General features: G+C 36.1%; 1 protein-coding gene and 1 long non-coding RNA gene across 2 annotated transcripts; both read left to right on the top strand.

Annotated features, from left to right (window-relative positions):
* The first annotated feature begins 4,103 nt into the window (after positions 1–4,103).
* On the top strand, positions 4,104–5,684 carry LOC113312058. Its single transcript, XM_026560827.1, has 6 exons — positions 4,104–4,323; positions 4,475–4,624; positions 4,719–4,792; positions 4,915–5,033; positions 5,377–5,460; positions 5,588–5,684. The coding sequence occupies exons 1-6, from the start codon at positions 4,317–4,319 to the stop codon at positions 5,682–5,684; spliced, it is 531 nt and encodes a 176-aa protein (XP_026416612.1). The 5' UTR covers positions 4,104–4,316.
* LOC113308602 lies at positions 5,644–6,773 on the top strand. The gene is made up of 4 exons (XR_003339935.1): positions 5,644–5,670; positions 6,055–6,117; positions 6,258–6,310; positions 6,545–6,773. It is a non-coding gene; the product is annotated as an uncharacterized LOC113308602 (long non-coding RNA).
* Positions 6,774–16,696: the final 9,923 nt, after the last annotated feature.

Genomic DNA, 16,696 nt, shown 5'->3' with positions numbered 1-16,696 from the left:
TATGACTCAAGGATGAACAAAAATGATGACCTTACTATATAGCAATCGATCATCTTACTAACGTTTACAGTACCAAGTACCTCAATTCGTTTGTCAAGATTCACGACCAAACAATATCATGATTCATATCATGATGGCCATAAATTTGGAAAGTAATCATCAATTTCAAATGCATATATTCGGTCCTTGAATGATATCCTTACTTTCCTATTAATAATTACCGTATTTAGATCTTGATTGAATTAACCAAGTAAAATAAAAAAATAAAAACAGATAATTAACGGTTAATTCAAACTCACTAATAAAATTCATTTGTTATGTGCACACAAAGGAGTGTGCACAAAATTGGACTCGGGAAAATGCCAGTGTAATGTTGAAATCTGTCCCAATGTGAAAAATAATTGGAAAATATCTCATTCCGTTTAAATCACATGTGTAAGGTTCCCGTCACCACCAGAACCACCACTAAAACTGTTGCCGCCATCCCTGACCCTTAAACCTTGAACAGGGACGGTCCTGAAATTTGACTGCCCCGAAGCGCTGGTAAAAAGAATTTCCCCATCCATCCCGGTACTCGTACACACTTGAGCGGCACAATTTTTCTGTAAATTTCCACTTCAATGAGACCACCAACTGTATTGTGATTATTATGAGGTAACTCTAATAGCCAGATGAATGGCAATAACCCTTTCCTGCAGACAATCGAGATAACAACAATTCTCCCCTGTTAGATATGCCAATTAATTGTGCGCAACAAGGACAACATCGAGCACAGTAAAACTTCACCAAACAACTACTACTTTTAGATTGCAAAACTATCCTTACAACCATCCTTGAATTATAAAGTCTTTCATATACTTCGGGTGTAAATAATATAGAGTGCACAAAGGGACATTTTAAACTTGGAAGTTTAATCACTTGTGCAGACACCTTTCTAGCAGATGTACAGTAGTTAGTAGGTGCTACCAAATCGATCAAACCAGTCACCATGATCCGCAGAATCCAAAAGCACATGATGGGTAAGAACCATTTGTTGCTAATCAAACTGCACAGTCTTATTAAAGAAAACCCCACTCCATTTGCAAGAGAAAAAAAATCTCCTCCCCACTTACCAGGCATTTGCGCGAACAATTTGTGTGCCTTCCCAGACACTGAAGTTTTTGATAAAATTAAAGATTCAAAGTAGTTTTTGAACAAATACATAATAAGCAACCAACAAACAATGGAAAGTTTAAGTTTAACTGAATTGAGCATTTGAAGTTTATGCCTTAAAATATTAAATCAGGGATTTTTTTAGAAAACTCAAAACACTAAATTGAATTTGTATCATGGTTGTTGTATCTATATAATGAATAATCTTACATGAGAGTCAGAAGGTGATTTTTGGTGTATTATCTTCCACATGAGTTGTGGAGATTTAGAACTTCAATTTATATGAAAACACATTACATAATTCAATACATAAAAGCAGGAGATACAGGTAGATCCTAGTTATTAGTCGGAGCCTTCAGTTGATGACCAGACTTGGTGTTTGGTTGTTGAATAACTTGTTGAGCTGACGAAGATGACTGCGAGTCTTTTGTGAGCTGTTGATGACTTGTACTGACACCTTCCTTCAAGTTGAACCGGAGTTGGCGAATGTTCAACTTGTCTCTTATGAGCTGAAAATGAATTGACGACAATCCATTTGTAAAAATATCCGCTAGTTGGTCTCTGGTGCTTATAAACTTGACATGAAGAAGCTTACTCGCTACTCTCTCACGAACAAAGTGATAGTTTATCTCTATATGTTTTGTACGCTCATGAAAAATAGGATTGGATGTGAGATAGGTAGCTCCTAAGTTATCACACCACAAGGAAGGAGCTGAAGTTTGAATACCCAATTCCTTTAGTAACGACTGTATCCATATAAGCTCTGAAGTTGCAATTGCTACGCCGCGATATTCAGCCTTCTTGCTAGACTTCGAGACAGTTTTCTGCTTTCGTGCACTCCAAGAGATGAGATTAGTATATACAGTATCCACTAGTAGACCTGCAATCGTCCAAATTGCCAGCCCAATCGGCATCAGAGTAAGCATGCAGAGAATAGTCCTTCTGAGGTCTGATAAACAATCCATAATCAATGGAATGTTTCAGATATCGCAAAATGCGCTTTACCAGCACTAGTACAAACCTTCACATAGGCCACGTTTTTTGGTTTACAGCCCAGCCACGTTTCGGGTTATTTGTGTGGCTACTGGTCATCAGTATAACTATAACCACGTTTTGTGTTACCATGTAGCCATAGTTCACCATTTGGTCATCGGTTTAATCTTAAACCCATCAACTATAGCCATAGGGTATCGTTTGGTCATAGTTTTCAGTCTAATCCCATCACATGTAGCCATAGATGCCTATATGGCCACATTAAATAATTATGTATGTGTCGAAAGTGTAGGATGGCAATAGACACACCTATTAATCCGTGGCGGAAATAGGATTTATTTAGCCACATTGGTTTGTTTATGTGTCCATAATATATGGTTTATTAGACACGCATGTAGTAACGAACTGACACATTTTATCAAACATGACAAAAGATTGACATATGGTTACACCTTTTTTTCTGGGAGGATTATGATATGGCTATACGAATAACAAATTGTGACCATAGCGTCGGATCCATTAGACACATGAGATTGAATTTTAACTCTTAAAGTACTAGCTCAAGCTCTGGTGTATAGAAGGACATATTACAAGTGATTGTGGCATCCAAGGGAATTGCAATACAGCGGGTACAGCCAGATGTTTTGGGAATTACAAGTGACTGAGCTTCATATTTATTTATTTCGATGATGTATCATGCTAGGTTTGAAGTCAGAACCCTCCCATAGCTTCTTGTTTCATATTTTGTATGCTGGTATACCATATTTGAAGTTTGAATCGACACTGAGCTTCATATTTATCGATTTCGATAATGTATCATGCCAAGTTTGAAGTCATAACCCTCTCAGAGCTTCTTGGTTCATAGTGTGTATGTCGTTATACCATATATGAACTTCGAACCAACATTGAGCTTCATATTTATTTATTTCGATGATATATCATGTTAAGTTTGAAGTCAGAACCCTCCCGGAGCTTCTTGGTTCATAGTTTTTATGTCGTTATACCATATTTAAAGTTCAAATCGACATTGAGATTCATATTTACCGATTTCGATGATGTATCCTGCTAAGTTTGAAGTAAAAACCCTCCCGGAGCTTCTTAGTTCATAGTTTGTTCTGCCATTATACCATGTTTGGAGTTCGAATCGACACTGAGCTTCATATTTATCGATTTCGATGGTGTATCATGCTAAGTTTGAAGTCAGAACCCTCTCGGAGTTTCTTGGTTCATGGTTTGTATGTCGTTAAACCATATTTGAAGTTCGAATCGATAATGAGCTTCATATATATTAATTTGGATGATGTATCCTTCTAAGTTTGAAGTCAGAACCCACTTCTTGGTTTATATTTTATACGTTGTTATACCACATTTGAAGTTCATGACCTGTATGACTAGTCAAAATTGCCTCAAGACCTATGTGACTAGTCGAAATTCAAATCGGAAGCATAAAGAAAAAGCACAAAAGAAAGCACAAAGAAAACACATTTTCTTATTTTTTCTGCTTCATTCCCATGTATGTTTGGAATTTTTTTTATAACTGAAGGTCGATAATAATATCTTAAATTTACATATATATATTTTGGATTTATTTCATACGGAAAGTTGATAATAAAATCGAATGCACGAGTTTGAACTAGCACAAAGAGAAACACACAAACTTCTCAATCCGTATGAACATCCTAAAGTTAATCTACACCGTCGCTTAATTTCTGCAATCCGTATGATCATCCTAAAGAAAATCTACACCGTCCAAATCCTTTTAGATAAAACATCAAAAGTAAATCCGTTCACTTCACTTCCTTTCACTTACGTCTCATCTCTCTCTAATTTTCTCCGCCTCCCTCACTCGGAAGGAAACCCTAACTCACAAAATTCACTTTTTTCTTTCACCCTCTATGTGCAAAAACTAGTAGATCGATTATATCTCTGTGCAAAAACTAGTATATCGATTAGTCACAGTTTCTATAATGGTTAGGGTAGATTGGATTAGTACTGTTTTGTTAATTGCTTATCAGGAATTAGTACTGTTTTGTTAATTTGTCTCAAGTCTCAAGAAGAAAAGGAAGTTCAGTTCTGGAGGTCAATTTTGGCGACCGAATCTTTTTAGGGTTTTGAAATCGATCATACTTGTGAAATTATAGTTTACTATTGGGAGGAATTAAAGAGCAATCATGGATGGTAAGATGGATTTCTTCCCCTAATTCTCAAATTTTCTTCGATTTTTTTTTTCAATTTTTTTTTCAAATTGTTTTCAGTTTTACTCTACAATTAGTGAAGTTGAATATTTGTATGCTTAAAATTGATGGATCTTGTTTGGTTTTTGTTTCAGTTGATTCAGAGCCAACAAAGGAGGAAACCATTTTGGTAGGTGATGATTTAATGACAGGACCACCATCACCTATCATACCTCAAGAAATTGCTTCTCATGTTCTTGAAGGTGTTGAAACTTGTGATGGGATTCTTAGGAATTTCTTCCTATGTAAGTTTATTTAAATGATTCTGTGAACTGTTTATAATTTTGATTTTTTTAGGGGTTTAGGGTTTAAGGCTAATTGCAAATTGTCTTTCTCTAGGTTTGCAAATCAATGATATTGAACCATTTTGCCAAGATGAGATTGTTATATACAAACAATGTGTCGATAAACGGGTGAGGGATTTATGTTTTTTATTCTAAATATGTCTTATTATTGCTTTGTTGAGGTTTTTTCAGTTCATATGTAAGTGAAGATTTTGAACACTGGTTTGTTTTGGTGTGTGGATTTGTTGCAGGATAAGATACTGAGGCAACGGCTTCGAGAGAGTGAACATAAATTGGGTATTTCAATGTCATTAGATGATGCCAAAGATAGAGCTACTCAACTTCAATCAGAGGTCACATCATTGGAGAGGTAAATCTCTTAAACATGAGATATGTGATGACAAAGATCTTCTGAGGTGTCTAATAGATGCACCACCATGCGTAATTACCATTGAACAGTATGTTAAACCCTCTTGGAAAGTCAATCCGTTGAACTGTAACATAATTTTCCAGTCATATCAATGTTATTTGTCGCTAACATGTCAGTGCTAAATGAAGCTATGGGTCTCAGTTTTGACCTTAAACTCTCTCGGCTGATTAGTATCCATCAGTTGCCTACTGAGGCAGAAGAGCATAGTTTACTCTTTACCATGATTACTTACATTTGTTCAAGAATCATACTTGGTGCCAGGCTTAATCAAATCTTTTTACAGGCGCTTAATTCTTGTAAGTGGAGCTAAAGGGATGGACGGGTTTCGCCAGAGATGGAGTTTGCATGGACGCCTTGAAGACACTAAGTAATTGTTATTCTCCTCAATTTATCTAACCATCGTCTTTTGAAGTTTGTTTGTTGGGGTTGACCTCACTTAATGTTTGCTTTTCGGCGTTGATCGCCTAATTTTACTTGTTTTGGGTTCTCTGCAGAAAAAGATTAGACTCTTTAAAGCAGGGAATGGAGAAGAGAGAAAATAAGGAAGAGACAACAAGTTCAACCACCACTAAGAAAGGTTGGTTCTCTTGATAAAAACAGACGACAAACTGTGTTACAGAACTCACTGAATTGTTATTCCTCGTCAGAAACTTGCATAGATTTTTTCACTAGCCATGTAAGCGATAGCTTTTGTGTTTATTTGGACATTCTACGTCTCAATGTTGGCTATAAACAGTTCATGCTTGGAGTTAATATGCGATTAACATTATGTCTAGGTGGAAGATAAAGGAACAGTGTTGGGTTAAGTTTTCTATCTAAACATACTTGGTCCTTCCAATTTGTAAAAGAAGAGCGGTGTTATGTGCATCGAAGTGTATTTTCATTTGGCAAAACTGAATTTCCTTTTCTTCTTAAATTAACAAATAAAATTTACCATGTAATATTGGATTTTTTTTTGTAGTTTGATTCCTTACCTGGCTGGGCTTGATGCTGCTTCCCTCTCATTTGATTCAAGGACTACAAGGTTGATAGGTTTTCCTTGATGTATTTGATTTTTTATTTTTCGTTCATGTCAAGGTTCATAATCTATTTTGCTGTTTTTTAAAATCTTTAGGAATTCTTTTGCTTTAGAAACTCATATTGTGCTTGTTCTATTTTTATTAGTCTTGGCGAATGCGGTGCTTGGTTATTCCAGGAGACAATACACAATTGCACAAGTAAGTATGAATTTTTATGGCAATCCAGAAGATTATTGGTTGAAGTGAGATTGAGTTGGATTAACTATTAAGCAATTCAGATGTTTATTTTAGTGTGTTTATTGAATCCCTTCCCCCTCAAATGAACAGTTGGTGGAAATAAAAATCAATTGAAATTGCTTTTATTTTTATTTTTATGGTTAGACATATATGTTACGTCCTAAATCTCTTTCTTGCGACATGTATTGTTACTAGCTTATGATCAATATAATGAGAATGCCAAGACTAAGAAGAAGAGTAGGAGGAGTACTAACTAAAGCTTCTTATCAGTACCATGAGGAACATGGAATCGAAAAGTAATATGTGGAGTAGCAAGAGAATGAAGACTGCATTGCATCCTTGTTATTAAGAGAAGTAGTGGAGATAGTTTTGTAGTTAAAACGTTTTCTTTTGCATGTCTTGTGGAGTTGGTGTTTTTGTAGAGTTATGCTCACCTATTTCCTTGATCATGATATGAGACGTTTAACATATTGATAAAAGTAATTTAAATCAATTTTAATTTTGCGATTAATCTATATCAATGGTTATTAATGAGTCACCGGCCATGTAAAAAGGTTTTTTATGCGTGTCTGAAAATAGAGATGAGCATGTTGCTACAGATTCAAAGTAGCTATAAGTTATGAATTCGACACGTTAAGAAAAATTAGTGCGGCTCTAAGGTAACTGCAACTCATGAATTGGCCATGATGAAAATAATTTTGCGTGTCAAATTGATGACAAAGTCCACGGATAAAATAAAATTCACGTGACTTTAAGGTAAACTTTAGCCACATATAATCAAATCGTATGTCTATAAGGATCCTATGGCCATGGTGACAGTGAAAATTCTTAACTACAAAAAAAAATGAGTAGTTATGTAGCCATAGGAATACCTTCTTGTCTCGGCACCTGATGCCACATTTTTGGAGTGAAAAAAATCCATGACCAAAAGCCTATTGACATGGTGATTAAGTGTGGCCAATGTGAAGATTTGTACTAGTGCATCTCCCAATGTTCCACATATGGCCCATGCATGTATTGACATGCCTTGTTCACTGCAACAGAGATGTCCGGTCTGGTGATATGTAAATACTGTAACGCACCCACAACACTTCTATAAAGCGTAGGATCTGCAAACTTTTCCGAGCCTTGTTTCTGAAGTCGTGTAGTAGCAGCAAGAGGGGTGCAGACTGGTTTGACGCCATCTAGTTTCGTTCGTCACAGCAAGTCTGAGATGTACTTTCTTTGTGTAAGTACTAAATTGGCACCTTGGGGAAGTACTTCAACACCTAGGAAGAATGACAGTTCTCCCATATCTTTAACTGCAAAAGCATCAACCATATCAGAAACCAGTTTGTCAATTAACTTAGGATCCGAGCCAGTCACAATTATGTCATCGACATAGATTAAGACATATGTTATGGAGTTGTCGGTTTTCTGCACAAACAATGATGTATCAGCAATAGAAGTCGTGAAACCAAGTTGGAGAAGATGACCACTTAGCCTAGAAAACCAAGCGCGAGGTGCCTGCTTGAGTCCATACAAGGACTTGTGCAATCTGCATACATGATTGGGATAATTAGGGTCAACATAACCGGCTGGTTGCTTCATGTAGACCTCTTCTTCCAAGACACCATGAAAAAATGTGTTTTCTACATCTAGTTGACGTAAGTGCTATCCATTCATCACAGCAATTGAAAGAACTAGTCTGATGGTGCATGGTTTTATCACCGGAGAAAACGTTTCATCATAATCGATGCCCTCTTGCTGGTTGAACCCCTTTGCAACTAGTCGAGCCTTGTGCTTGTCTATGCTGCCATATGGATTTCGTTTTATTCTGTAGACCGATTTCGATTCTACCACATTCATTCCATCCTCATACTTTACCAATGAGTAAGTACCATTAAATGTATTGATTTGCACATCCATAACGTCTCTCCACTGCGGAATTTTACAGGCTTTGTAATAGCACGTAGGCTCCATGAAGTCATCATCTTGCAACAGATGTTTGGTTGTACTGAGACATAACTTATGAATTGGTTTTGTAATGACATCTTTTGCACGAGTTACCATTGTATGGCTCGGAGCTGGATCAGGTTGGAGAAGCTGATTTTGAGGAACTGCAGAAGCTGCATCACATTGCAGTGGATGATCTTGAAGAACTGCAGGTGTTGGTGACAGGTCTGGGGTAGAAATCGCAGTAGACGAGCTGTCAGATTGCATAGGAGATGGAGACGGATTTGCTGCAGGTGAGGCTGGATGTTCAATTGTTGTGGCAGGAATGTGTTGTTGCTGCACAGATACGTGTGCAGGTTGTCTGAAAACTGGAGAAGAAAGAATATCCGTACTTGTGCAGTTAGTGGACTGACTGTGCTCAGGTGCCGGCTGCTGAGAAGGAGAGAATGGAAAATTGGATTCTTCAAATCTCACATGACGTGAGATATATTCTCTGTTTGTAGGTTGATGGAGACACACATACCCTTTGTGAGATGAACTATACCCTATAAAAATACAAGGCAGAGATCTAGGTTCTAACTTGTTGGCATCGTATGGACGAAGACACGGATACGGAAGACAACCAAAACACGTAAGAATGCATAATCAGGTTGTTTGTGAAACAAAAGCTCAAGATATGTTTTCGACTCAGTTTTGGATTTTGGAATCCTATTAATAAGGTAAGATGCAGTCGTAAAAGCCTCAGACCGGAAATCTTTAGGCATAGGCGCCTGAAATAAGAGAGCTAGACCGCTCTCAGTGACATGCCTAATACGTCTTTCTGCCAGACCATTTTGCGCTGAGGTATGAGGACAAGAAAATCTATGCTAAATACCACAATTGTTCAGATGGGATGTAAACTTTTTAAACTCAAGAGCATTGCCAGATTGAAAAACCTTTAAGCGATGACCTGTGAGATTTTCTACTTGTTTTTGAAACTTGATAAAGATAGATAATGCATCTGAACGTTGCACTAAAGGAAACACCCAAGTATAATGAGAAAATGCATCCATTAAAAGCAAATAATAACGATAACCATGTCTAGAAAGATGTGGAGAAACCCAAATATCACTAACAATCAAACTCAAAGAAGTATCAAAAACAGTAGTACTGAGAGAAAATGGAAGTTTCTTGCTCTTTCTTATGTGACAAGAGTGAAAAAAATCAAACTTCTTATTCAAGACAGGAAGGGAAAAATCATTGACTATTTTGGAAACTGTGGAGAGCATTGGATGGCCTAAGCGCTGGTGCCACACAGGTAAACTGACAGATAGATAAGATTTCAGAGACTTAGATCGATTGATACCATCAATACCATCAAAGATGTAAAGTCCATTCTCATTCCTCCCCTTTAGCAATATGGCTCTCGTGCACTTGTCCTTCACAACAAAAAAGTTTGTGTGAAACTAAAATTAAACTTGATTATCTTTGCAAAATAGATAAACAGAGAGTAGATTTGTTTTGATTTTAGGAACATGATAGATGTTATTTAAGAGAAAACATCGTGTATTATGGGTAAACGTAGCGTTACCAATATGTGCAATTTGCAGTGCATTACCATTACCAACTCTAACTTGGTATGTTCCTTCATACTCATGCGGGATGCAAAGATTCTGGATATCAGCAGTTAAGTGGTGAGTTGCACCAGTGTCAGTTACCCACTGTTGTTCAGCTGGACCTCCAGGCAAAGCAATATAAGCCGCAGGAGCTTTGTGATTATTGGTGTTGCTCTTTTCATAACGAAACCAACAACGATCTGCAGTGTGGTTCCTCTTTTTGCATATCTGGCAATAAATCTCTCCTTGAGCAGCACCTCTTTGCGGGTGTTTAGGTCGACGGTTGTTGTTTTTATTTGGAGGAGGTGGTCCTCTGGACTGATTGTTAAACCATCTTGGTGGATTTCTGCTGGTGGAAGCCGAGTTGGAAGAGACTATATTTGCCAGTGGATGCTGCAGCTGTGACAGTTGGTGTTCAAGCCTCATCTCAAAGGTGAGAAGATGAGTATTGAAAGTCTGGAGATCCATGTTTTCAACAGTGCTCAAAGTAGTAACGATTGGATCATAAGTTTGATTTAATCCATTGCAAATGGACTGTTTCATCTCGTTGGAAGGTACGGTGTAAACAGTTGTTGCAAGCTGATCAAACAATCGTTTAGCATCATTTAAATAAGCCTTCAGATTCTTATTACCTTTGTTCAAGTTATGCAGATGTTTTTTGAGATTCATCTGGTCAGCAAACGTTTTAGGCGCAAACTCCGACTCTAGTGTATCCCATATCTCTTTTGCAGTTTCAAGTTTAGCAACCACGCTGAGTACTTCAGGCGTCAAAGTTGAATTCAACCATCCAACTATGAGAGAATCTTGGGACTCATAAGTTGTAAAAGAAGGATTGATATCTTCACTATCTGGAAGTGTTCTTGCTGGTTTTTCTTTAGAGACATCAATAAACCCTGTTAGATCATAACCTTTTAGGATAGGCTTGAACTGAGCCTTCCATAAAATATGATTAGTTTATGTGTGCTTCAAAGTGACTAGGTGATGGATTTGAACTTGGCGAATAGTAGTTGTAGTATCTTTCATTGCTGTGTTGTGTTGTTTAGGGTTTGGATTTTTTTTTGTGTTTTTTTTTTGTTGTTTTAGGATTGTTGCGGAAGCTGTACTTGGATCAAAAGGACTGATACCAAGTCAGAAGGTGATTTTTGGTGTATTATCTTCCACAGGAGTTGTGGAGATTTAGAACTTCAATTTAAATGAAAACACAGTACATAATTCAATACATAAAAGTAGGAGATACAGGTAGATCCTAGTTATTAGTCGGAGCCTTCAGTTGATGACCAGACTTGGTGTTTGGTTGTTGAATAACTTGTTGAGCTGACGGAGATGACTGCGAGTCTTTTGTGAGCTGTTGATGACTTGTGCTGACAATGAGTAATAGTTTACCATTAATGGTCGTCGACGACAGTAACAGAGAGGGAGAAAAAGGGGTTTAAAACTATAGAGAATGATTGAAGGCTAACTAAAGTTTGTTTCTGAACTTTTTAATTTTCATATTATGACCACTAAGCAACACATTTATTTATAGCATGCCCCTTCCTTTTTTACGGATTCGTCCCATTTTTGATTTCTAATCATATTTTAAACCAGTTTTGGTTTTTCTGAAACGTGACAACCTTGAAAAAATCTTAAGTTTGTTGCCCCTCTTCCGTGCTGCCCTAAAGTCAACCTTCGTTGACCTTGCATCAGGGCCGGCCCTGACCTTGAACCCTTAATCTTGAATCCTGAATTTTGAACCCCGAATCCTGAATTCTGAAAGATGTACATTTTTCTTTTTTTGTGCATGCGTGAACTCACACATGTGATTTAACTGGATTTTTGACAGAATGGGGCATTTTTCTAAGTTTATAAATTTTAAGGAAGATTTTCAATATTTCACCCCGTATTGGGGCATTTTCCCAATTTTTCATGTCTAAAAAGGAAACCACCCTACTAATATGAGGCGATTTCTGTGTACCAACCACAGGTTGCTAACCGATTCAATTGTTGGACACTAAAATTAGCTTCTAAATATTGGTTTTTGTTGACTTTGTTCACCCATTAATTATTTGTGGAATATATATATTTATAAACACACAGCAAAGCGTGAATGAATTTCAGACCTAATAAACATGGAATATATACAGAGATACGTCTGTTCTGGACCCTCGTTTTCAAATCTAAGCATTTTTTTCCCTTACAAATCTAAGCCTAATAAACAGTTTTCATCCACTTTCGTTATCTCGGTCAATTTATCGTGTTGACCGGGCAATTTATCGTCAAATTCTCATTCAGCGATATCTCGTGGATGTGCGAAGATTACTAAAATGTCCTTCACGTACGTGTGTCATTTACATAGTAACTATTGCCCACGTGTGAACGATCTGAATGCCTAATCTAAGATCACTGAAATCTCGATGTGAATTAAACGGCTAGGATGAGATTTCATTGTAATTATCGACACACGTGGAAACGCGAGAAACTTCATCTAATAACAGAGAGAGAGAGATCCAAATTCATTTTCTCCTTCTTATCTATTATTCTTCAGAGAGGGTTTTACAGGGAGGGTTTGCTCGAATCAACAAAGGTTTTTGTCATAATAAAGATTTTTTCGCACATACGATTGAAGATTTGCTCGTGGAGAAGATGACGAGACGAAAGGAGCGTTCTACAGAGAGGTAAGAAAAAACCCTAATATGATTTTAATGATTCGGTGCTTAGATTTTCTCTGGGTTTTCTCTGTTTATAAAATTTTTAGGGTTTCTCTATGTTTTGAATTTGGGCTTCTAGGGTTTCGATAATATTTTGAATTTGAGTTTCTAGTTTCTCTATGTTTTGAATTTGACTTCTAGGGTTTGTTACAAATTTCGGTAATAATTCGAGTAGGGTTTTGAATTTGGGTTTTTAGGGTTTCTATGTGTTTTGAATTTGGGTTTCTCTGTGTTGTTCTTAATTTCAAATTGTTTATCAATGTTTTTGTAGAAAGCAAGGGGTTCAACATGACATGTTTTAGAACAGAGATATTAAGGTTAGGCATGTAATCAACACGCAATGTGTTTTGAGTTTAAGGGTTTGTCTAGGACAGAGATGGGGTGTGAACTAGTTAAAGTCCATGATTACTCTTCTGTTGAGATTGACCAGTCACTACAAAAAAAACTGACCAAATGCTACTTTACCAATGGGAGTGGCCTATTTTAATCTTTAGTTTCCAATCATTTTATGCAATTAATGTTAGTTACCCATCCTTAGTGGCGTAAGGGGTTATTTTCTTATGTTTAAGGCAACAAGTGCGCAATGGTTAGTTGGTAGCCACGTCTTAAGCTACTAGTATGAATAGTTGACAGACATTGGTCACCTAATAAGTAAAGTCACTAATTTGTGTAGTTGTCAAGTTATTAGCGAAAACATTAAAGTAACTATAATCTTTTAGTGGTTTAATAGATATTGCATTTAGAGGTTCATCTAGTAGCCAACAATATAAAACCACTGGATTCTGTAGTAGGTGGTTTACATGCGTAATCATTTAATCCACTAGTTTTTTTTGTCTAGTGGTTCAATAGCTTACGGATAGAATATTACATGTATTGGTAGTAGCTAAGCTTGCTTGCAAAAATCTATATGCAACTAAATTTTAGTGGCCTAAATTTTAGAGCTACGAGTATCTGTAACAGCTTATCAGTTAAAGCTACTAGCATCAATTTTTTAGCTGCTCAATTACCGTTATTATCATTTACGAGTATCTCTAACAGCTTATCAGTTAAAGTTCAATTGTATAACAACTTTGACAACAATACTATGGTGATATGCATCACTCCCCCTTAGTCAATAATTCATCTCAACATAAAAACCAGTCCCCCTTACATAATGATCCGTAAACCATATATGTTTGTAGTATGAAAATACACATTAATTCTCCCCCTTTTTGTCAATATAAATTGGCAAAGGTACGAAAATTAGTGGGATCCTCATGAAATTTTCATAGAGATACTTCATGACCAAAAGAGAATAGCATACCAACTAATTTAGATGCAATCATAAAGCCGAAGCTAAATGAATTCATCAAGGAGTTTATAAAGATACAAGATAACCCATATAATATTCCACAGTCGCACTCCCCACAAAGATTTGGAAATTAAGCACAAGTTCAAAAAGAACTCTCCCCCGTAAAATGTCATTCCCGAAAGAACAACAAAGGCGACCTTGCTTTTACAAGAAAAGATGGATTTCTTTGGATGTAACCAAATCACATGAAAACATGAATTTGAATCCAAAACTCTCAATTGAATCAACCACAAAAATGATCAATTCAATTGGTCATGCTCGACATAAGAGAACTTACGGAGCAACACAGTATGTGCACAAAAATGTGGATCGGAGATCGACCAATACTGCGGAATGTACAAGAATTCATTCTATTTTTCATCACTATTTGCACAATGACATATAATAGACATAATCCTTGTAAACAAAATTTCATCCTTTCTTCCATCAAAATTTGCATAATAACATAAAAGACTTTAACTTTTGTTTGTCAAAAGTTCGTTCTATCTTTTATCAATAATTTCATACCTACATAATAGAGATAACTTTTGAACAATTATGGGATAGTCACAGGTTCACGGACGTAAACATCATATCCCATAACAATTTGAAATATATAAAATCGTAAAGATTAAAATTGCAAGCATCATCTTCCAAAAAACTTAAAATTTAAATAAATAAATCTAAAAACATTGAAGATGAAAACGTTGGGGATAGTTATGTGTACTCACAATAATGGATATTCCAAATCCTAGTAATCCTTTTAAAAACACAAGAACTAAATTCTCATAAGAAGTTTCCTAGACATCAAGACAAACTCGTAATGCACATATAAGATTATTTGTCCTTTGAGGGTAGAATCAATCTTTTTTGCATGGATTTACACCAAGAATAGCTACCAAAGGCGTATAAAAATATTTTCTTAACAAAGAAGAACATATAAAGTCATTAATGACCATGCACCATAGTTCACATAAAATGATTATGAACATTTAAGAATCTCATAGCAATGTGTACTATTGTCCATTCTTGAACTTCCTTCTTTGTGATTCACCAACAACATTTTTATAAAATCTACAAATGATCTTAGAAGAGTATTACTCAAAGAATCCAAGTGTCCAAGTCCAAGAGAAGTGGAACAAGTGCGACGAAACAGAGCAAAACACTCAAAAACAAGAGACAGGACAAATACCAATTTTAACTCATCCAAATTCAAGAATTCTCATCTCCATTCCGAAGAGAATTCAAAGAGGAAGAGAATGAAAATAATGAGGTCATTCCGAGTTCGGACGAAGAAGACATGACCAAAACAAGTTACCGAATATCGACGTCTACAGGCAAGTATGCATACGGGTATGCAAACGGATTTTCAGTATGCAAACCGGTATGCAAACGAATTTCCCTATATTTTATTACAAAAACTCATTTGTAAACTAGTATGCAAAAGAATTTCCCGAACAACTATTTTCGAACCGGAACATTTAAGAACCTTAAACACAAATTAAGTTAGGAAGACATGAACGATACTCAAGGTACATAGATCATCATAAAACGTGTTCAAGTCTAGAGACGTACCCTTTTAGAAGAATCCGATCGAATTCTACAACATTACCAAACATTCAAAATCATACCCAACATAATATGTGTGCCTCAGTTCTTGTGCTTCCCTCACCGTATACATAACAGAGCATTTCTTGGTGAGGATGCCTTTTCAACACAATCAAGTTGTTTTGAGGTGAACAATGTCTTGCTTACCATGACACCAAAAAAGAGTTTCTTTCCAGCAACTTATGTATCTTACAGTGTTGAGAAACACCCGAGGAACTGTTTTTATAAGTCTATCAAACAACTTCAAGAGAACCCAAAAACATTTGTGTTTCTGATTTCTTATTTTACTTCTTAAAAAAAAACAGTTTCTGCAGATAGTTTTTAGTACTGCGAGGGGAAACTCTTTTGATAAAAAGAGACGTCCTAGCTTCTTCATAAAAGAAGATAATACTATTATCTTGATATGAAACATCAGGAATTGAGCAATGAATCGATTCATGCTTTGAGGTGATATACTCAGATGACTGAGATTCGTTTAGTTTGTTACAACTAATTGGATTACACAGAGGAGGAGCATTGCTCTCACTGATTAGTAAATCAATATCGACCTAAACATAATATTATTCATCATAACTTGATTTAGCTTGTCAAGAGATTTTTGTTCTTTCTGGAGATATAACTCAACATCAAAAGATAAGCTTTCAAGTTTCTTTTCAAACCCTGAATACACTTCAAAGGATTTTAAACCTGGTGGAGGTTTAGATATAATTTCTTCTACAAATTTTATTAAATCATTCATGGAAGAGAATTCTGGAATCCCTGGATCTGGTGGTGCATTTATTGAGATAACACCTCTGTCCATATGAGATCGTTATAAACACAAACTTATAAGGTATTTAATGTGTTTGCCTGCTCTGATACCAATTGAAAATGCGGGGGTCTAACAACCACACCCAACAATTCTTTTGGAAATATGATAGGACTTACTCCAATATACTTTCTAGAGAATCAACTAGACAGTCATACTCAATCTAGAGAAAAGTATATCAAGGAGTTTAATATCTCTAACTCTTAATTCAATCTGCAATCAGCAAATAGAAATCTGCGAGCCTGATTGAATATAAGAGAAGTAACTTGAACAGTACCAAAGACCAATGTTCAAGTGTCAATCAATTTAAATCAACAACCAATTGTTGGATATTCTAATTGATTGATCTTAACACACAACCTGTGATATTTCAATTATATAACA

The sequence above is a fragment of the Papaver somniferum genome, chromosome 9 (assembly GCF_003573695.1).
Source record: "Papaver somniferum cultivar HN1 chromosome 9, ASM357369v1, whole genome shotgun sequence".
Classification (NCBI taxonomy): Eukaryota; Viridiplantae; Streptophyta; class Magnoliopsida; order Ranunculales; family Papaveraceae; genus Papaver; species Papaver somniferum.
The sequence above is the reverse complement of the archived record's forward strand: the minus strand, read 5'-3'. Positions and strand labels throughout refer to the sequence as shown.